At 48.9% G+C, this 23328-nt stretch overlaps 1 protein-coding gene and 1 long non-coding RNA gene across 4 annotated transcripts in view; one reads left to right on the top strand and one right to left on the bottom strand.

The window, feature by feature from the left end:
• LOC144828763 (uncharacterized) overlaps positions 1-23328 on the bottom strand; it is a 442674-nt gene that overhangs the window by 142916 nt on the left and 276430 nt on the right. The window lies entirely within an intron of this gene.
• SGK3 (serum/glucocorticoid regulated kinase family member 3) overlaps positions 1-23328 on the top strand; it is a 517133-nt gene that overhangs the window by 269293 nt on the left and 224512 nt on the right. For all 3 annotated transcript variants that reach the window (XM_078687207.1, XM_078687206.1, XM_078687205.1), the window contains one exon: positions 4723-4810. In XM_078687207.1, the coding sequence (XP_078543333.1) occupies positions 4723-4810 (88 nt within the window). The remainder of the gene's footprint in view (positions 1-4722; positions 4811-23328) is intronic.

Raw genomic sequence — 23328 nt, 5'->3', positions numbered from 1 at the left:
CTTCGTCCTGGCAGGGTCGGTAATTGTAACGTGGGCTGGACTTGTATGGCGGGCTGACCCGGGGGTACCGTTAAGGGCACCCCGGTGTCTGGAGGAGCATAAAGTGCCTGATTTACAGGGACTGGCGGAGCGCGAACAGGATTTGCATATTCGGGGACTGTGTCGTCCAGATAGGATGAAATAAAAATATCAGCTGCGGTCTGTTTGTGACGTAGCTTAGTCGGAACTAATGGTGGCGGGAAATTACTGGATGCCTCTGGGGTCGCTTTTGGCAAGCCCTCGGCAAGGAGAGGATACATACCCTTAATGAGGGCATGCCTCTGTCTGTCTGACTGTTCGGTTTTGACTTGTTCACCTATCTCGATTAATTCTCTTTCTTGGGCTCGTTCCTGGGATTCTCTACTTAACTCCGACTTTCTGACTTCCTTTTCGGTTCTTCTATGCGCTTCTTTACGCCATAACTCGATGGCATCTTTCTGTGACTGTCTGGCTTTCTTTTTCCATAATGCTTCTTCTACTCGCATGATACATTCGGCATCCCATGTACCCGATACGGGCCATCTATACTTTTCTTCTAACTGTTTGGTATACTCTACCCATAAATCTAGATATAATATGGCGCTTATGCCATGCTTCTGATACATAAAATGACCTGGACTGTCCCTGGGCGGGACAGGAACTGCTTCTTCTAATAAACCCTTTCTAGTTTTTAACTGACGTAACTTGGAAAATATAGGCATGACTGAACTGTAATCTAGACACAATACAATACACAATGAACACAATACTTATTTCTCATTCATACCACGACATTAAAATACATAAAAAACATTATAAATAACAGTTCGAACAGAATATTACCTGAAAATACTGAGAACAGAAACAGAACAGAATTTCTCGAGAACGGAACAGACTAGAATTACTGGATGCACTGCTGTAACAGTACGGAACATACCGGTCCCATAAAGGGACGCATCAAGACCCGTATCCACCTAGGTGAACACTTCGTTTGTGAGTCTGGGCACCACCAACCCACGGACCAGGAGTCAATTTAGATTGGTCCTGTCTAGATACTACCCCAGCAATGGTACTCACCGGGCAGCACGGGACGGAAGGCCTCGGACTGGACTGGACGACGGACGACGAACTTCGGACTTCAGTTACAGGTGGGCCTCCGGATACCTCGGACCTTGGACTCTCGGCTTGGGCTCTGGTCGGGACTCGCCGCGTTCCTCCACCGTCTCGTTTGGATGCTGGACCGCCTCCTCCGTCTCCTCCGTGGGCCTGAGGGATACTTGAGCAGAAATATCTGCCACTGCGCAGAAGAGTTCCGTCACGACTGCAGAGGGTCAGGGGGTCGCCGTGTGCCTTCACCGACGCGTGGGGAAAGGGCAAGTCCCTATTCGGGCGCCATTATGTGGTATATAAATAAATAATACCGGATCTATTTTTGAATAAATGAATGAATGACAGATAGCTCAATAAAATAAGAGTCAAGATTCGAGGTAGTAGGAGTTTCTGCAGGTTTATTACAGCATAAGGACAGGATCAGGACAACCTGCATAGAACAGGGGTAACAGGGCCCAGCAGGACAACTGGGGCCCAGCAGCTGCCGGGGCTTGATCTGGGATGAGCGCGCTAACTTTTAATAACAATACATCAACTTATATACATAGCGCAAACACATAGCATTACATTGCAGTAGGCGTAACAGTGGGTGGAGCAGAAGGCGTGACGCGTAGCAGTCGCGAGAGATAACAGTAAAAGTAGGTGTAACTGGGAGTATACATAGACATGTGATGCAAACGTAACAGAATATGTCATGAATGGGCGGAAACATAGGAGGGGGCTACCTAAGGAGCCGGGACCTCTAACCTAATGGTGCGCGTAAACTGGCAATGACGTGTTACTAGGAGAAGCTGGGGGCTATGAACTCTGTGCTAGGAGTAGAGACTTGAGTCTGGAGGGTCGGAGCGACATGTACCTAAACCCTATCTGGTATCTGATGTTTAGGGAACATGTTGATATAAACTAGAAGTCATGAGGGGAGAAGCTAACTTGACTCTAAGACTGGACCATGCATTATTCTACATGTAGTGCGTGATGAAGAATATTAAATGACCATTAATACAGTATTTCTCTAACGTGGAGCCGAATAGGCTAGACAATGACGGAAACTATTGATGCAGTTCAGTAGCTTAGGAATGCAAAGAAGGAGGACTGAACTGATAACTGGAACTATAACATACTTTTGGCAGACTCAGAGGCAGAGCCGGGCTGCACCGGGCACTGCGAGGCAGGAAGTAAGTGAAGGGTCGAGGATACAGGTGGGGGCTGTATCGCTCCTCAGCGAGGCTTTCAGGAGACAGGAGCTGAATCTGATGTCCGGGCCCTTTTGAGGCCTGGAAACGGGGACTTTATAATGGAATAACGTGCACACTGGGAAACGTGGCAACGTAGCTTTACATAGGCCTGATATTCGTAGTATTCACGAGGACTGGAAACTAGCATACTAAAGGTGGACACAACTGGAATTGCGTCATTAATCGGACATGGGGAATAACATATGCATATTGGTCATGCACACATAACATATGATGGATGAGGCGTAGGGACACAGAACATGGCAAAATTTACTTTTCCAGACCGGAATCAAGCATCCAAGGACCGGTTTCTGGCTATCAGCCTTCAGCAGCATCAAGCATCCAAGGACCGGTTTCTGGCTATCAGCCTTCAGCAGCCTGGATAGCTTGACTCCAGTGGTGTGGAGAGCCTGGGACTCACGTCTGAGCATCCCCAGCACACTCGGGGTGAAATTGCAAAAAACACAGTTGATGGACAGAATGTAGAACAATGTCATACATTCACCCCAGTACAAGGATCTGGGCCTAAATCCATCGTTTTTTTTGCACTCCACATCACCCTGGGTTAGACACTGGCTATATGCAAATCAGCTCTGACCCTGTGCCTCATGGGAACAGTCCAGTCCGAACTACCAAGCCATGTCTTTCCCAGACCGGAATCAAGCATCCAAGGACCTGTTTCTGGCTATCAGCCTTCATCAGCCTGGATAGCTTGACTCCAGTGGTGTGGAGAGCCTGGGACTCACGTCTGAGCATCCCCAGCACACTCGGGGTGAAATTGCCTGGCTGATGAGGATTATGAATTCGAAACCGGTCCCAGGATGCTTGTTTCCGGTCCAGGGAAGACATGGCTTGGCAGTTCGGGCTGGACTGTTCCCATAAGGCACAGGGTCAGACTGATTTGCATATAGCCATGTCTGAACTGGGGTGGCTGACTGAACTAAAGAATGGTGATGGATTAAACCCAGATCAGTTGACTGGGGGTGAGTGTTTGATTTGTTCAAACGCTCCGTCCATCATCCCCTTTTGTATCGCTTTGTTCGCCCTAAGTGTGGCAGGGTATACTCACACGTGAGTCCCTTGTTCACTTGGCCACTGGATTCAAGATAGCCTGGCTGATGAGGATTATGAATCCGAAACCGGTCCCAGGATGCTTGTTTCCGGTCCAGGGAAGACATGGCTTGGCAGTTCGGGCTGGACTGTTCCCATAAGGCACAGGGTCAGACTGATTTGCATATAGCCATGTCTGAACTGGGGTGGCTGAGTGAACTAAAGAATGGTGATGGATTAAACCCAGATCAGTTGACTGGGGGTGAGTGTTTGATTTGTTCAAACGCTCCGTTCATCATCCCCTTTTGTATCGCTTTGTTCGCCCTAAGTGTGGCAGGGTATACTCAGACGTGAGTCCCTTGTTCACTTGGCCACTGGATTCAAGATAGCCTGGCTGATGAGGATTATGAATCCGAAACCGGTCCCAGGATGCTTGTTTCCGGTCCAGGGAAGACATGGCTTGGCAGTTCGGGCTGGACTGTTCCCATAAGGCACAGGGTCAGACTGATTTGCATATAGCCATATCTGAACTGGGGTGGCTGAGTGAACTAAAGAATGGTGATGGATTAAACCCAGATCAGTTGACTGGGGGTGAGTGTTTGATTTGTTCAAACGCTCCGTCCATCATCCCCTTTTGTATCGCTTTGTTCGCCCTAAGTGTGGCAGGGTATACTCAGACGTGAGTCCCTTGTTCACTTGGCCACTGGATTCAAGATAGCCTGGCTGATGAGGATTATGAATCCGAAACCGGTCCCAGGATGTTGGTTTCCGGTCCAAGTAAGACATGGCTTGGCAGTTCGGGCTGGACTGTTCCCATAAGGCACAGGGTCAGACTGATTTGCATATAGCCATGTCTGAACTGGGGTGGCTGAGTGAACTAAAGAATGGTGATGGATTAAACCCAGATCAGTTGACTGGGGGTGAGTGTTTGATTTGTTCAAACGCTCCGTTCATCATCCTCTTTTGTATCGCTTTGCCTTAGGTTTTGTAACATGAAAATTCAATAATAATTATTGAAAACTAACCAGTACTCAGAATCACTAGTAAGCAATTCATGCACAGTCTATGAAAAACAAAACTTATATAAACAATATTTCATCATTCGTTTCATTGTGTTGTGTGGAACATTAAGTGACAAGTTGCAAAAATATTGGGGATGTGGTTATGTTTTTCAATGCATAGAGTTATTGTCAGAAACCGAAATCATAATATGTGTAAATTGGTAAAAAGAGAATTCCTCTGACCTCGTCAAATATACATCAAAATGCACAGGTGCCTAGAACATTAATTTTGTCACGTATGTTTACAGCTCCGAGGTGAAAGCATTTCTTCAGATGGACAACCCAAAGCATTTCTCTGACCCTTCTGAAGATGAGGATGAAAGGACCTGTCAAAAGGTAGTTGTTTTGTCTGAAAATAGTTAAAGAATGTGTCTGATTTATTAATTGAACAGCTACTGTTTTCAGTATTTGTAAGTTTTTCTGCGTGGGGAATTCGCATTGACTACAAATGATAGGTCTTGTAATAAGCATTGTTTAAGTTACTCGAACATTGTATCTTAATTTCGGAGTAAAGACATATAGTTTTCTAAAGAGAGAATTACATTACCACCACAACCCTCTTTCTTGTCCAGTCATTGCTTTTGAGCGGAATTGCTTCCCTGAACAGAAAATTGTTTTTTTGCTTTAAATAATTTCTTTCTATCTCCCCTTGTTGTTAAGGGGGAATGTGATGCAGTGCTATACCTGCCCGTTCCCCTGGAGTGTGTGCCGAGATGTTCCAGAGGCTTTGGGTGGGGAGTGCAAAAATAACTTTCTCTCCTCTGGTCCCTCCCACATCTCTGCACTTCAGGAAGGGAGGGAGGGCCGCAACCAGATACACGTGTTGTATGTTATGTTATGTTATAAACCACTTATAGAGCACACGTACACCTGTTAGTTTCATGGTGCTGAGTCTAAGATATGCCGAGCCCCAAGAAAGATTATTTATAGGCCTGTACAAACAGCCATGTATTAAGGATTTTCCTAAAGCTTAACAAGTCAGTGGATGATCTGATTTCTAATGGGAGGGAGTTCCACAATCTCGGAACCAAAGAAGCAAACCTGCATCCTTTAGCTTAAAGGCAGGATTTGTGAGTAACTGAAGATGAATTGAGCGTAGAATGCGAGGGGGAGTATAAATTGATATGAGATTGTCTATAAATTTGGGGCTCCGGTCGTGTAAGGATTTAAAGATTAAGCAACCAGCCTTAAAGGCACAGCGTTGGGGAATGGGAAGCCAATGTAACTTTCTTAAAAGCGGGGTGGTAGGTTGCCGGGTAATCAGTCTGGCTGCTTGGTTCTGAACCATCTGTAACCGCTTGGTTAAAAAAAGTGGCATACCTAGGTAGACTGAATTGGCATAGTCTAAATGTGGCAGGACCGTGGCTATCACGACCTGTATTAAGGCTGCTTGAGTAAGTAGTCTATATATAACACATGGTGTCCCAACTGGTATGATTTAAAGACAATTAGTAAGGATATGAGTACAACATTATCCAGAGTGAAACAAGGAGACTCTATTTGATTGTAGCATGTGCTCATGGCATCATTTTATGTAAACATTTTAAGATATACAGCAGTTGTATCAGCACTGCAGATTATAAATAGGAATTCAAAACAACCCAAATTGTACTAGGTGCTCAAGTGTGTGAGTGAAAAAACACAGAGGCGACGCAGGTGACTATGTGGTCAGCGTGGACGGCGCAAGGTGACTAGTGCATAGATATATACAGTGAATCAAGACAGAGTGGTTCCAGATGATTTAGAATGATAATTCTTTTTTTTTTTTTTAAGAACCAGAGTCAACATAAGACAATACATTTAACTTAGAGACATTGAGTAAAGTATATACATTTGGGACCAATAGGATGATAATTATACAGGTTAAAGAAATAATATACGAGAATAGAAAACAAAAGAACAAATGTGCTGGAGGATATTAACAAAAAGACTCTTTTCCCTGGCCCAAAGTAAGTCTTAGAGGGGGTCCCATTATTTTGCTGTTGCAAAAAGACTAATAACATGAATAAATTAAGATACAGAATCTCATTTGTCTCAACCAATTCCACTAGGAAATAAACCTTCTTTCCAAGTAGAGATTGGGCGCCATAATTTTTCACCACGAAGCTTTGTTTTAATTCCCCTAGTGGCAAATATTGCAGATTCATAATTAAAGACGGCCAAAAAGCGAGTTAACCACATTTGAAAACTAGGGGATGAATCATCCTTCCAGCGAGCGGACAAAATTAATCTTAGTACCGCTGTACCTATAAATATTAATCTTCGTTCAGATTTAGTTAAGTTCAAAGAACCATCATAACCCAAAACATATTGGGTGTCAGACTCAGGCAGTTTATGGTGGAAAATTTTCTCCCAAAAAGAGGCAATCATGCCTTTTATGAGAAGAAGTTCGGGGCAGCTGCTAAATATTTGAACTAGTGTCGTTGGACCATGTGAGCAGCGTGGGCATAAATCGGTCTCTCTTTTACCCCACGCGAATAGTTTGGCCGGGGTAAAATAAAGATCGTATATTGTTTTATACAATTGAGCCTTTAAATTGCTGGCCATAAACAAGTTATTGCTCATATCGAGTACTTTATCGATATCAATATCGGGGTTGTTAAGTTTCACTGCCCATTTAGTTTGTTTTCTCAGTATCATCATTAATATTAGTTAAAAGTATATCATAAAATGTTTCTATCCTAGTGCTTGATGTAGTGAATGCTTCAATTAGGTCAATCTTCTGGAGACTAGTTAAATCGCTTTTAGCTTTTAATTTCGAATGAAGCTGGGCAAATTTTAGAAAGTCCCCTTCAGAGAGACCAAATTTTGTTTTAACATCTTGAAAAGTAGTGTGTGAACCATTTACCCAAACATCATTCAGTGTTCTTATACCCATTCTTTGCCATTTCTTAGCCGTGTGATCAAAATCAAGACCAGAAGTAATAGTGGATTGGAACAGAGGGGTATACCGGGTGATTTTGCCTATCTGCATATGTTTAAGTACCTTATTCCAAATTATCCAGGCACTTTTAATGATTTCACCCTTGATTTGTTTATAATGGGTAGCTTCAGTCTTTCTTAATAAAAGGCCGCTTGCTTCTTGGCCAAGTACAAGTTCATATATTGTGGGGATTGGGGTAATAGTTGTTCCAAAAATAGGCGGTGATTCTAGAACCATTGGTTTTAGATGTTTTTAAAAAGCCGCCCAATGATACAGCATAATATTCGGTGCCGTAAGCCCACCTCTGTTGAATGGAGTGGATAAGTAGGAGAGTGAACGTCTGATTTTCCAGACAAATTTAGACATAAGCTTGTTAATTGATATAAGTATCTTAGGATCTACAAATAGAGGAATTGATCGAAAAAGATATAAGCATCTCGGTAAAATGTTCATTTTCAAATAGTTCACCCTGCCAATAACGGAAATATATATTCCATTTACTCTGTCCAGATCTGTCTTGATCTTATCTATGAGTGGATCAAAGTTGTTTTTTACTAGGGTCTTGGTATTAGTAGTCATGATCACTCCAAGATACGTATCTGCCATGAGCATGTGTTATATATAGTTCTCTACCCCAATCCCAACACGGTTGACGGGTTAATACTCCTGTACCTGACTACATGAGTAAGTAGTCGGCTTATCGTCCCGATCTTTCGCAGCTGGAAGAAGCAGGAAGAAATCACTGCTCCGACTTGCGATCATAATGACAGGTCATTATTTATTGTGACACCTAGACTTTTTAAAGACGAGGAGGGGGTGGGGGAGGGTCCTAATTCCATAGGTCAGAGGTGTGGGCCCTAGAATTTATGGCTGGCCCCAATCAAAATTAATTCAGTCTCATCTGGATTAAGCTTTAGATGGTTGTGGTCCAGTGACGGATGAACAACATGGTAGCCTGAAATTCTGCGACTGATTTCGGTGAATTGTCGATGGTGAACATCAATTGTAAATCATCGGCATAGTTAAAGGTGGCTACATTCCTTTCCTTCAGGGACTGAATCAGAGGCCGTAGATAGATGTTAGCCCCTTCCGTGCAGGGCTGTTTCCCCCGCTGTGCTGGGGGGCAGAGGGGGGGGGGCACATGGAACGTTCAGCACAGCAGCGGAATCAGCCCAGAGTGCGAGCGTTCCACGGAACGGGCGCGGTCATGACGAGCTCAGCTCGTCATGAGCACCGAAGCGCCATAGCTGACCTATGCGGACTGACTGGAAACGATCCTCAAGAAAAGATCTGATCCAGCTAAAGGCTGAGCCCTGAATGCCGGCCTCCCTGACACAGTCGGCCAAAATAACATGGTTGACCGTGTCAAATGCGGCAGAGAGATCCAATAGTACCAGGGCCTGAGGAGTGCCTCTGTCAGCTTTGTCTCGCAGTGCATTCAGGAACGCCAGGCTCACCGTTTCCGTAGAGTGGGCGTGACGAAAACCCGCTTGGTGTGGGTCAAGGTAATTGGATTGCTCCATAAAATTGGACAAACACTTTGCCACATGGGCTTCCAGTACCTTAGCCAGGAATGGGAGCAGAGAGATTGGCGGTAGTTTGACGAAATCTGGGGGGTCTGCTCCTGGTTTTTTCAAGAGGGGGACCACAGTTGCCTCTTTGAAAGCCTTAGGGACGCATCCCTGGGAAAGGGACTCATTCAAAAGAGCGAGGGCTGATCCCGAGAGGGCAGAGAAAACATCTTTTAAAACATGCGGCGGACAACAGTGCCTTAGAGATCCTGATTTTACTGTGGACAGAAGGTCATAAAAGGCCTGGGTGCTGATGGCTGGAAAATGTTCAAGAGAGCAGGGGTTCCTATATGTAGAGGGAGATATCGCGTTGGAAGTATGTGTGGGAATACTGGCTTTAATAATGGAAATCTTCTAAATAAAAAAGTTGTTCAAGGAGTCGCAGAGTGCTTAAGTGGGTCTAGGTTTGATTAGGACTCTGTCTGAATTAGCTAATTCATTTACAATTGTAAAGATTTCCTCAGATCTATTGTTAGATGTCAGGATTCTGGAGGAAAAATGAGTGGCTTTAGCCTACGGGATAGTCTTTTTATATTCTCCCATTGCCGCCAGGTAGGTGTATTTCCCCTCAGGAGAATAATTCTGTCTCCACTTCCTTTCCAGTTGGGGGAGGACCAGTTTTTGAGATTTTAATTCAGGAGAAAACCATCTCTGTGCACCGAGACGACGTACCAAATACATTTTGTAAGTGGAGCATACTTATTACTGGCCGCTAATAGCCAAGCTGAGATGTTTTCTTCATGAAGATTGACATCCGGTTCAAATGTTGGGGCTGTGTTGGCCAGAGTATCGTGGAATTCATGTTTATTGATTGAGTTCCATTACCTCCCCAATTCCCCCGCAGCTGTGGGAATTTTCCCCATAGTTGGGTTCAATATGGGAAACTTTATTAGGTGATGGTCTGACCATGAACATGGCAGGATCTCAAGCATAGACCTTGCTAAGTTAATGGTCCAAATTTGGTCCAATATATGCCCTTTAATGTGTGTGGCTGAAGATACCTGCTGAGCAAAGTTTAACTTGATTAGGAGACCAATAGTTGAAGTCACCTATTAACAAAATTTTGGCTTGGTTAGTTAACAAATTGGCAATTTGTTCAATCAATAAGTGAGGGAACAATGGCATGTGTTGCGGGGGCCTATAAAGCAAGGCACATATGAGCGGGGCGGAATCCGACTCCAATTTGATTACAACGTTGTCTACAGCAGGGAGACAATTTGAGATCTTGGTGAATAATAGCTGCTACTCCACCTCCCCTTTTTCCTTATGGGCGGGTAGTCTGGAGGATGTAATATTCATTGGGTAAGGCAGCCAGAATGTCAGGGGTAGATACATGTGCCAGCCACGTTTCAGTTACTAAGAGTATGTCTGTTTTTTTCAGAGATAAAAGTAGGAAAATGTTAAGTTGATGCTGGACTAAAGAACGGGTATTTAGATAATAAATTAATAGAGCCGAGCACCTGTGTCTGTTCTGAATCTGTGGCTGTGTGATAAGGCTGATAAGCTTCAACACTTCAGTGAATGATTTCCGTGATAAGATTTCATTTTGGCTCCATCTCACGTGAGTGGCAGACTTAAGAACATGCCTCGTCGAGTGAAGCTGTCTTAAGTTCCTGAGAGGAGTATGTAACAAATTGGGCATGATGACTGGCCCCTGGGCCCGGATGGGCGCAGACAGGCTTGCCATTGGCATGCCTTTGGCGCGCCCGCAGTGCGCGTCCACGGGACCCCGCGCTGCGGCCGTCATAAATGGCCCGCCTAGGCCCCCTCCCCTCACTCAACGTGATAGGAGGCCTCAGAGGGGTGTGTTCGGGAAGCAGCTGGGGAGCCTGAATGCCGATTGCTCAGAAAAGTTGGGGTATTTTCTTTAAAAATACATTTCAAATTCACACAATATTAGTTAGATAAAAACGAGTAAAACGGATTGTGGCTACAAATTGGCTATCCACTGGGTAGCCGCACAATGCTAAGTGCCCGCTACCCGGGCTGCGGTCGTCATAAATGGCTGGTCTCTGCCTAAGACTCCTCCCCTCACCCAACGTGATAAGCTGCCTCAGAGGGGTGTGTTCGGGAAGCAGCTGGGGAGCCTGAACGCCGAGTGTGTAGAAAAGTTGGTATTTTCTTTACAAATACATTTCAAATTCACACAACATTAGTTAGATAAAAACGGGTAAAACTGATGTTGTAGGGTAACTTCAGAATAAAGAAAAAGACAGACTCCTCTTAGCAGTGTAAAAAAACAGCTCTTTACTGGCGTGACTAGTAGAGTGGCAAGTCCACACAAGTAAACAGCAGGTATCAATCTGCTGCTTCACATGCAGCTTCGCAGGGCCGGTCGCTCCACGCACCGCGCCCCCCCGTATGTGCGCCCAACTGATCACCGCTGCTGCCCGAGTTCGCCGCTACCCTTGCTAAGTTTTCAGTTTTTAGTACTTCTACTGTTTTTGTGTTCTTCTGTGCCCTGTAATTGTGTCACTGCATTGTTTTCTCTGTGCCCTGTAATTGTGTCACTGCATTGTTTTTTCTGTGCCCTGTAATTGTGTCACTGCATTGTATTCTGTGCCCCCTCGCCGCCCTTTCGTGACCGTTTTCTTTTTCCCCGCTCTGTGACCCCGCCGCTGCTCCCCTGCCCCTTTTTCCTCTGTACCCTCTCCCCCCTCCGATCGCTGCCCCGCTCCCGCCTCCAAGCTGCCCCTCCCTCCCACTTGGCCATTTATGGCGAGGACCGCGAGGTGATGAGCTGTGACCTCTGACCCTGCTCGCAGGGCCGGTCGCTCCACGCACCGCACACCCCCCCCCCCGTAAGTGCGCCCAAATGATCACCGCTGCTTCCCGAGTTCGCCGCTACCCTTGCTAAGTTTTCAATTTTTAGTACTTCTACTGTTTTTGTGTTCTTCTGTGCCCTGTAATTGTGTCACTGCTTTGTTTTCTCTGTGCCCTGTAATTGTGTCACTGCATTGTATTCTGTGCCCCCTCGCCGCCCTTTTGCGACGTCTTCTTTTTTCCCGCTCTGTGACCCCACCAGCTCCCCGCCGCTGCTCCCCTGCGGCCCGCCCCTTTTTCCTCTATACCCTCTCCCCCCTCCGATTCACCGCCCGCTCCCGCCTCCCAGCTGCCCCTCCCTCCCACTTCGCCATTTATGGCGAGGACCGCACATACGCGCAGCGAGCACGCGCAGCAGATGCATCATCTGTGCGCCGAAGGCGCGCCAAAGGCAAGCCCGTCTGCGCCCGTCCGCGCCTGGACCGCGCCCAGCACCAGGAACCATGGCCCCCGACGATGCCAGCCCACATGACGGACTTACGACGCTGCCACCCTCCACGCACTCAACGCCGGTCGAAACCCCGCCTGCTACCGAGCCAAACCCGAAACGCACCCACGGACCCTTCACCTGCCATGCCTGCAAATTCACCTGCCACCGAACCTGCACCACTCCTGCCAAGCCAGACACCAGCAACAATCGCCTCAAGTGCATCCTGCTCAACACCCGCTCCGTCCACAGGCACGCCGTCGAACTCTGGAACCTCCTCGACACAACATCACCAGACGTCGCCTTCCTCACAGAAACCTGGATGAACGCCTCCTCATCCCCCGACATCGCCATAGCTATCCCGGATGGCTACAAGATCACCCGGAAGGACCGCGTCAACCAAACCGGAGGAGGCATCGCCAACGTCCACAGAAACACCATCCGAATCACGACCTACTCCGACGACACCCTCACCACCGCCGAGCACCTTCACTTCCAGATACACACCGACCCCAAGACCACCCTCAGAGGCACTCTCATCTACAGACCCCCGGGACCACGCACACAATTCAGCGAAGCCATCGCAGACTTCGTCAGCCAGCACGCCCTAACCTCCTCAGACTACATCCTCCTAGGGGACCTCAACTTCCACCTGGAGAACAACAATGACAGCAACACCACCACACTGCTGGACAACCTCGCCAACCTCGGACTCAAGCAACTGGTGGACACCCCCATCCACTAAGCCGGCCACACGCTAGACCCCATCTTCTCCTCCAGCAAGCACATCTCCTTCAGCCACTCCACCGGACTACACTGGATAGATCACAGCTGCGTCCACTTCAACTTCAGGAGAACCACGGCCCACCACCACCCGCAACAGGTTCCACGCAGAAGCTGGAGCAAGATCACCGCCGACCAACTCACCACCTCCCTCAGCCAGCACCCTCCCACCAACACGAGGGACCCCAACGAAGCAGCCCGCAACCTCAGACAATGGCTCACCAACTGCGCCGATGAACTCGCACCACTGAAGAACCCTCCCAGCAGACCCGGCAGCAAGAAAGCCTCGTGGTTCACCAACGACCTCAAAAACTCCAAGAAGACCTACCGCACCCTCGAGAACTCCTGGCGCCACGACCAGACGACAGAAAACATGACAGCCCTCAAGAACGCCACCCGCAAACACCATCAGCTGATCCGCACCACCAAAAGGACAACATTCAAAGAACGACTGGACAACAACACCCACAACAGCAAGAAACTCTTCTGCATCCTTAAACAGCTCTCCAACCCCAGCACCTGCAACAACGACATCACACCCTCGCAAGACCTCTGCGACTCGCCTCGTTCTTTCACCGCAAGATCGCCGATATACACAACAGCTTCGGCGCACAGACCACGCACCCAACCTCCGAACCAGTGCCCCCCACCACCACCCTCTGCACCTGGACCCCGCTCAGCACCGAAGACACCACCCGCACGATGAACACCATCCACTCCGGCTAACCAACCGACCCCCGTCCACACCAGATCTTCAACAAAGCCGACTCCATCAACGCACCCCAACTACGGGACATCATTAACAGCTCCTTCGAATCCGCCACCTTCCCGGAGAGCTGGAAACATGCCGAGCTCAGCGCCCTCCTGAAGAAACCCACCGTGGACCCCACGGACCTCAAGAACTTCCGCCCCATCACGCTCCTCCCTTTTCCTGCCAAAGTCATCAAGAAGACCGTCAACAAACAACTCTCCGCCTTCCTCGAGACAAACGGATCCCTCGACCCCTCACAGTCCGGTTTCCGAGCAAACCACAGCACCGAGACCACCCTCCTCACAGCCACCGACGACATCAGGTCCCTGCTCGACAACGGGGAAACAGCTGCCCTCATCCTCCTGGACCTCTCAGCAGCCTTCGACACTGTATGCCACCGCACCCTGATACAGCGCCTCAGCAACATCGGAATCCAAGGAACGGCCTTGGATTGGATCATCTCGTTCCTCACCGGTAGAACCCAGAGAGTCCGCCTCCCCCCGTTCCTATCCACGGCCACCGAAGTAATCAGCGGCGTTCCGCAAGGTTCCTCGCTCAGCCCCACCCTCTTCAACATCTACATGAGCCCCCTCGCAGCCATCGCACGAAAACACAACCTAAACATCATTTCCTACGCTGACGACACCCAGCTGATCCTCTCCCTCACCAACGACCCCACCACCGCCAGAGCCAGCCTCCAGGAAGGAATGAAAGACGTCGCGGAATGGATGAAGCTCAGCCGTCTGAAACTGAACTCAGACAAGACGAAGTACTCATCCTGGGACCATCCCCCTCTGCCTGGGACGACTCCTGGTGGCCCCTGCCCTGGGCACCGCCCCCAAGCCAACGGACCATGCACGCAACCTAGGCTTCATCCTGGACTCCTCCCTCACGATGACCAAGCAAGTCATCGCCGTCTTGTCATCCTGTTTAAACACCCTGCGCATGCTCCGAAAGATCTTCCGGTGGATCCCCACCGAAACCAGAAGACGGTCACCCAGGCCCTCGTCACCAGCCGACTGGACTACGGGAACACCCTCTACGCTGGTACCACAGCCAAACTCCAAAAAAGACTCCTACAGATACAGAACGCTTCTGGGCGACTCATCCTGGACATCCCCCGTCACGACCACATCTCTGCCTATCTGAGAGACCTGCACTGGCTCCCCGTCAGCAAGAGGATCACGTTCAGACTCCTCACCCACACACACAAGGCTCTCCACGACATGGGCCCCAAATACCTCAACAGCCACCTCACATTCTACACACCCACCCGCCAGCTCCGTTCCGACAGCCTCGCCCTCGCCACCGTCCCACGAATTCGCAGAACCACCATTGGAGGAAGATCCTTCTCCTACCTGGCGGCCAAGACATGGAACTCCCTCCCCACCCACCTACGGCGGACCCAGGACCATCTCTCATTCAGGAAACAACTCAAGACCTGGCTGTTCGAGCAGTAGCAACTCCCCCTCCCCCCAGCGCCTTGAGACCCTAGCGGGTGAGTAGCGCGCTATACAAATTCGCTGATTGATTGATTGATTGACCCTCAGTATACATCCTTTTTTGCAGGTCTAACAATGCTTAAAATCTGCCTGTGTGTTAAGGCTGTAAGATTCCCTTAAGCTTGTCAAACACGAGTTTTCCTTTAACTACAACCTTGTTGGTCATGCATCCTACTTTCAAGTGAACTCTTCAGCTCTCTCTCTCATCAGCACAAGTTTTTGGCCTGCACTGTTCTTTCACCATGTATATCTGTGTGACGCTTTCTACTTTTGCGCCATGATTTCACATTTCACATTACACTTATAATACTAAGAGTTAAATGGGAGGTGGGATTTCTTGGTGTCTATGACGACTGGTTAATGGTGGTAAGAGTGAGTGAAGCAGGAAAAGAAGAGTTGCGAGGAAGAGTGAAGAAGATGAACATCAGTCTAGCACAGGCAGGAGAGTATCTGGAGGGGAGAAGGAGAGCACTGGAGGCAAGGGGGCGATTGGAGCATACGTTCCTGCTAATATTGCAGATGCAGCAGTGGCACAATGCTCTGCTTCTAGGAAGGGCTGAATTGGCCTTAGAGGTTTCAAGTGATCATTGAAGCAGTGATAGATTTTACTTGCCTATCCATGGGCCTTTTGGAGTCACCAATTACCTTTACGTTCTTTACCTTGTAAGTGGGTGATACTTTTCTATGTTCAGACTAGAAATGGGAGTAGTTAGCCCTGATTTTGTTTTTGGGGAGGCCATGCCAGAGCTAATTACAAGGAATCGGGTTTAGGACCGTACCTAGCAGAGTGGTACATGAGCTAGAAAGTGGCGGATATCCATCCTGCTATCTTTTTTTTTAACTTTATTTTTCAGTTTACATTTTGTGTATACAAAAACAAATTGGCAATAATGCAGCGTATGAAGGCATACTGTTGACATTATTAATGGCAGTAGTACAGAAGGTAGCATCGGGGGAAGAAAGGAACAATGGGGAAATATAATCATTCGCAAGCTTATTACAGTGAGGAAGTAGCACGAGCATGCCACTGACTTCCAGTGTGGAGATTACCCACTGTCTACATCTAACCCGTTCTCCTCGCTGTCAGTTGTATCCTGCGTGGAGGGCTCCCTCTCGCCAACCCAGAGGTACACATATCACGCCAAACCATTAAGTCTTCTTGTAGCTTCTCGTCCCTTCGGGTGAGTTTCATGTGGGCTTCTTCAGGTAGGGACCATTCTCAGACATCTTTAAGCCAGATGGGCACTTCTGGGCCCTGCTGCCCCATCCAAGTTATAGCTACCCTGCGCCTAGCGAGCACTAGCATTAATTGTAGGAGCTTATATCATCCTGCAATCTTTAGAATGAAATTGACATCAATGCACTCTTCATACAGTACACAGGACACACACACTGTAAGTAAGTTCCTTAAGTAGTTTGTGTCCACTCACTGCTGAATCAGCTCAAATGTTTCCTCTATTTTATTATTTTCTGGTTCAATCATTAAATAGTTTGAACACCACTCGGGTGTAGTTATGAAATTCTACTTTCAATGTAAGTAGCAGGTAAAAGTCATTGAGTGGTATGACATACATATTTAAAAGTGAGAGTGACGAACAAGAGAACTGCATACTCCACTAGTTCTATTAAGACTCTTTATTCTCTATCTGTCAAGAAATAATGTAACCATTGTGCGTCTGCCACCCACAAACCCACATCCTCTCCCATTCTTTGAATTACGAAGTGGTGGGCCACAGTATATAGAACTCTGCCAGTGGTGGGATATAATGTTGAACACTGGCGATAAATGGATCTGCTTCAACACAGCAGGGTCTCCTCCACCCACTTTGCCCTATATCAATAAAAGCCTCCGGTCTAAAGATTGAGTTACATTCTCCCAAACGTTTCCTAGACTCAATGTAGATTTGTAGTTGGAGCATCATCTGGTTATATTTTTGTTCAAGGCATGTGGGCTGCTGAATTCATATCTATAGCATAGATCGCCGCCTAGTGTTGGGTCCGGATGATTGCACATTGTTGTCCTGGAAGAGTCTTCGAAGTATCACAAGATAGGTGGCTCCTCCCCTGGACTACAGTGCGCATGGGCATCGACTCCATCCCCAGATTGGTTTTTTCCGCCATTGGGTTCGGATGCATATTTGATCACTCAAGATCGGAATCGATAGAAACTTTTCTTTAGGCCCGAAGGCCTTTCCTATATCGTCGGTATTGTTTGCGTTCGGTGCCCAGCTCTGTTCCGGCTCAGTTCCTGAGTCGGACATCCGGAGGACCCGCGTGGATCTTCGGTGCTTGAGGCCTAGTCAACGCAGCCAGACTTCGACGAATCATCATGGAACGGAGCCCGTTCAAGAGATGCCCCGTGTGCAACTCGAAGTATCCCCACATCGATGTCCACCCGGTGTGCAACAAGTGCCTGTCGCCGGATCACGATGAAGCCAACTGTATGGCTTGTTCCCGTTTCGCTCCAAGAAGACGATTCGACTTCGGCGCGTGGCGCGCCAGGAGGCCCAGCTGACGGTCCCTGCCCGGTGAACATTTTCGAGGGGGAAGAAGCAGACGAGCAAGAAGATCGGGAGCCGATTTCAACTCCAGCGGCGGAGATCGACTCCAACTACGACGCAGACGTAGAAATGCTCGATACAGAAGACGTCGACGAGGTAGGAGACAACAATGAGGCCTATGGGGCCACGGAAGATAGCTCAGGGGAAGAGCTATGCCCCGTTCGAACAATCACTAAGGCTCAGGTCGAGGGATCGCCACATGGCCTTACCCAAGATCTTGCACCTGGATCCACGGTCTCGCCTACGGGCCCGGCTACGAACCCTCCTACGGAGCCGCCATTCGTGAAATCGAAACCGAAAGTGAAAGCTTCGGTCTCGACGAAACCGAAAGTGATCGAGACGCCGTCGACACAGAAGACGCCTGTCGCTTTGGTCGCCTCCACGCCTTCGGACATGTCGGGCCAGCCGAAGCCGAAGAAGGTTGTCGGTCCGGTGAAGTCGCTCAAGAGCGTCGAACCGAAGTCGCTCAAGGGCGTCGGCCCGCAGACTGGGGCACCGAAAAAGGTTGTCAAGGCCGCCGACCCGAAACCGTCGGCGCCAAAGGCCGTCGACACAACCAAAGGACATGAACTCCAAGAACTGTCGACACGGCACGTCGCCCGGACCAGGCCAAAAGTAATGTCTCACTCGAGTCTGCACATGCTGGTGGATCGAGAACACCTGTCGGGTCGACGAAACCGTCCGCATCCTTCAGAAAGCAGGTATCGGACTCGTTGCAACGCATCAAGAACAAGGCTTCCGCAGTCGATCCGAAGGTCACTTCCACCCGAAGCCCGCTGCCAAACCGCCAAAGTCGACGGCGCCGATCCAGTTCACGCTGCCGCCGAAAGTGGCGCCGAAGGCGTTCGCACCCAAGACGGTCGACGACGCGCCCAAGAAGGTGTCCACGGGACCGAAGCCAACACCTGCAGTTGTAGGCACAAAACATCAACAACCCCTGATGGAGGAGCAGTCGGAGCAATTTATCGACGCCGACACCGGCCAACTTTCCATCTATAAGCGAAAGATCACGCCGGCACAACCTATGGAGTCCTACACAATTCCTTTGAAGAGGAAAAAGGCTTCTACGTATTCCCCGGTTCTAATTGAACCTATTTACCCACGGCCTCAGGACACTGCTCCAACCTCACCCACTTACTCTGATGTGGAGGCTGGGGAAGGGGAGGATGAAGAGTACAACTTCCCTGCTGACACTGATCCTGAGGATCACCATGACTCATGGGCAGATGCTGGGGACCCAGGGGATCCGCAAACTTCCCCGGACACTCAAGTATATACTGTTAAAACCTCGCCTACTGAGGATTATGCGGCATTTAATGCTCTAATTGAGAGGGCAGCTACAAATCACGACGTCCAGCTGCATGCTGACCCTGTTGAAGTGGATTTTCTGTTTGATACCTTTTCCACATCTGAAAAGACTGTCAAGACTCTGCCAATGCTGAAGGGGGTTTTGAAATATGCTGCGGACATTTTTAAAGAACCCACACGTGCCAGGGTAATAAACCCCAGAATTGAAAAAAGTATCGGCCGGCACCTGGCGACCCTACCTACATCAAGGGCCAGTTGCCGTTGGACTCTCTAGTTGTTTCTAATGCCCGGAAGAGGGCGAATTCACAAACTACTGGTGATGCTCCTCCCCCTGACAAGGAATCTAAAGTGCTAGAAGCATCAGGGAAGAGGGTGGCGGCTCAAGCGGTCAATATCTGGCGTATTTCAAACACTCAGGCCCTCTTGGCCAGATATGACAGGGCACATTATGATACACTTGAGACCCTGTTACAACACTTGCCAGATGAGTATAAAGAGGCAGCGGAGATGCTCATTCAGGAAGGGAAGCTCATCTCAAATGCTTCTATTAAATGTGCACTGGACGCAGCGGACACCGCGGCCAGGGCCATTAACACAAGTGTGATGTTGAGATGTCAGGCCTGGCTCAGAATCTCCGGGTTCAAACCAGAGATACAAACCACCATCCTCAATCAGCCTGTAAACCCTGATCACTTATTTGGACCTGAGGTGGATACCACCCTGGAAAAAATAAAGAAAGACACCAAGACTGCGAAGTCCATGGGGGCTCTCCAGTCCCAGCAGTTATGGGGTAGTACTTTTCGTCGCTCAAGCAATAGAGGTGTTTCCAGAGGCCAGATGTCCCAGCAAACACAGTACACGAAAGGTGGTGCACAAACCTCTTACAACAAGCAGAGTAGAGGCGGCTATCGCGGCAACAGCACCAAGGGCAGAGGTTGTGGAAACAACAACTCCCGATCCTCCGCCACCAACAAACAGTGACGCCTTGTCACTGCCCCCCGACCATACCACACCTGTCGGGGGGAGACTCCAACAGTTCCTGCCAGTCTGGAAATCCATCACCACAGACAGGTGGGTCAGAAAACGTATACAGTACGGTTATTGTCTGGAGTTAACATCCACTCCACCCAACATCCCACCAAGGCACCGTCCTATGTCAACAGAGCATTTGCACTTATTGCAGCAAGAGGTGCTCGTCATGCTGCAAAAAGGGGCAATCGAGCTTGTGCCAGTGGAGCAACAGGGCTCAGGAGTATACTCCCTGTACTTCTTGATCCCAAAGAAGGACGGGTCCCTGCGACCCATTCTGGACCTCAGGCCCCTGAACCAGTACATTCTCTCAGAACACTTTCATATGCTCACGCTGCAGCAGGTTCTTCCGTTGCTCAATCAAGGGGATTTCCTCGCAACATTAGATCTAAAAGATGCATATTTTCACATTCCAGTAAATCCGTCACACAGAAAATACCTCAGATTCACCTTTCAGAATCAGCATTACCAATTCAAAGTCCACCCTTTCGGAGTGACCACAGCGCCCAGGGTGTTCACAAAAGGCCTGGCGACGGTGGCAGCGCACCTCAGGAGACAAAACGTTCACGTCTACCCTTATCTGGACGACTGGCTTGTCCAAGAAAGTCAGCCCAGCAGTGCGCTGCCAACATGTCCCACACCATTCACCTTCTTCACGATCTGGGTTTCCGCTAAATTATCCAAAGTCGCACCTTCAGCCAGCCCATGTGCGGCAGTATCTGGGCGCGACAATAGATACTCTGGCAGCCACAGCTCAGCCAAATTCTGTGAGGATCAACAGCATTCAGTCGCTGATCCAGAAGTTCAGACCGCAACACTCGCTTCCAGCAAGTGTGTTCATGCAGTTGATAGGCATGATGGCCTCCTGCATCTTCATTGTCCCGCATGCGAGACTACATATGCGTCCGCTTCAAGAGTGCTTGGCACGTCAGTGGAATCAGGCTCACGGACAGTTGAAAGACCTAGTGTTGGTGACCGGTCGGGCATACGCCTCTCTGCATTGGTGGAATCCACACAACCTTTGCAAGGGCCGACCGTTCCAAGAGCCTGTTCCACAGATCATCCTAACGACGTACGCTTCTCTACAGGGTTGGGGAGCTCATGTGCTCCACTACACAGTGCAGGGACTATGGACAACACAGCAACGGAAGATGCACATCAACCACTTAGAGCTGATGGCAATCTTCCTGGCGATGAAGGCATTCAAGGTACATCTGTGCAACAAAGTCGTGTTGATCCGGACGGACAACATGACAGCCATGTACTACATTCAAAAGCAGGGAGGTACACACTCTCCACAGTTGTCTCATCTGGCTCAGAGCATGTGGAAGTGGGCCATTCAGAGGAACATCTTCCTCATGGCGGAACACCTCCCAGGCAAGGACAATCAGATGGCGGATCTGCTCAGCAGGTACAGCCACCAGATGCACGAGTGGGAGATACATCCATCAGTGCTCCACCCGTACTTCCAGCAGTGGGGTCATCCACAGATAGACCTGTTCGCCACAAGGGAAAACGCCAAATGCCAAAGCTTTGCCGCCAGGTTCCCGCACCCACAGACGCAGGGCAATGTGATATGGATGAACTGGTCAGGCAAATTTGCGTACGCTTTTCCCCCAGCACCTCTAATACCGCTGGTGGCATGAAAGCTAAAGCAACACTCGATGACGCTCATCCTGGTTGCTCCAACGTGGGCCCGCCAACCATGGTACACCACGTTTCTAGAACTTTCCGTGGTACCGCATCAAAGGCTGCACCTCACACCCAGACTTTTGACGCAGAGCCATGGCGACATTCAGCACCCAGATCCGCAACAGCTCAACCTGGCGATCCGGCTCCTGAAGTCTTAGAGTTTGGCTACCTCAACTTGCCTCCTGACTGCATGGATATCATACGGGAGGCAAGAAAGCCCACCACCAGAGCATGCTACGCAGCAAAATGGAAGCGGTTTGTCATGTATGGCGTGGAACACAACATTGACCCGCTTGACGCGTCCACGCACAACATCATTTGTTATCTGTTGCATCTTTACAAATGCAATCTGGCATATGCTTCCATTCGGATACATGTATCCGTCATTGCAGCTTATCTCCAAAACCGACAGCATCTCTCCCTTTTCCGAGTACCTGCCATTAAAGCTTTTCTAGAAGGGCTCAAGCGTGTCATTCCTCCCAGGACCCCTCCTGCTCCTGAGTGGAATCTTAATGTGGTACTCACACGACTGATGGGTCCACCTTTTGAGCCTCTACACTCGTGCAAGTTTCAATTCCTAACATGGAAAGTAGCTTTCCTAATAGCCATTACGTCACTGTGACGTGTTAGTGAGCTCCAGGCGCTCACGGTACAAGAACCTTTCATACAGATTCACTCCAACCGGGTGGTGCTGCGCACTAACCCTAAATTTCTTCCTAAGGTGGTTTCACAGTTCCATGTCACTCAAACTATTGAACTGCCCGTGTTCTTCCAAAATCCAGAGACGGTGGCTGAAAGAATGCTCCACACTCTGGACGTCAAACGTGCTTTGATGTACTACATTGATAGGACCAAAGATTTTAGGAAGACGAAACAACTCTTTGTTGCCTTTTCTGCCCAACACAAAGGCAACCCCATCTCCAAAGCAGGTATAGCCAGGTGGATCGTTAAGTGTATTCAAATTTGCTATCAAAAGGCTAAGCGCACTTTAACGGTCCCCCCTAGAGCCCACTCCACCCGTAAGTTGGGGGCCTCCATGGCTTTCCTCGGAAATATACCTTTGGAAGACATTTGTAGAGCAGCCACATGGTCTACCCCACACACGTTTACTAAACACTACTGTGTAGATGTGCACTCCAAGCAGCAGGCAGCTGTAGGGCAGGCTGTTCTCAAAACACTTTTTCAGACGTCTGCAGCTGGCACAGGCGGCCGCCGCTAATGGAGGGACTGCTATGTATTCTATGCTATAGATATGAATTCAGCAGCCCACATGCCTCGAACTGAATATGCTACTTACCAGTATGCATCTGTTCTTGGCATGTAGGGCTGCTGACATTCATATCGCCCGCCCTCCTCCCCGGCGCCTGTAGCGGCTGCAGAATTTACACTTTCTCTTAGCATGGCCATCGCTCACACTGTTACACTCCATCTTTGCCACAATGGCTAAAAACAATCTGGGGGTGGAGTCGATGCCCATGCGCACT

Source organism: Lissotriton helveticus, chromosome 4_1 (assembly GCF_964261635.1).
Source record: "Lissotriton helveticus chromosome 4_1, aLisHel1.1, whole genome shotgun sequence".
NCBI lineage: Eukaryota > Metazoa > Chordata > Amphibia > Caudata > Salamandridae > Lissotriton > Lissotriton helveticus.
The sequence above is the reverse complement of the archived record's forward strand: the minus strand, read 5'-3'. Positions and strand labels throughout refer to the sequence as shown.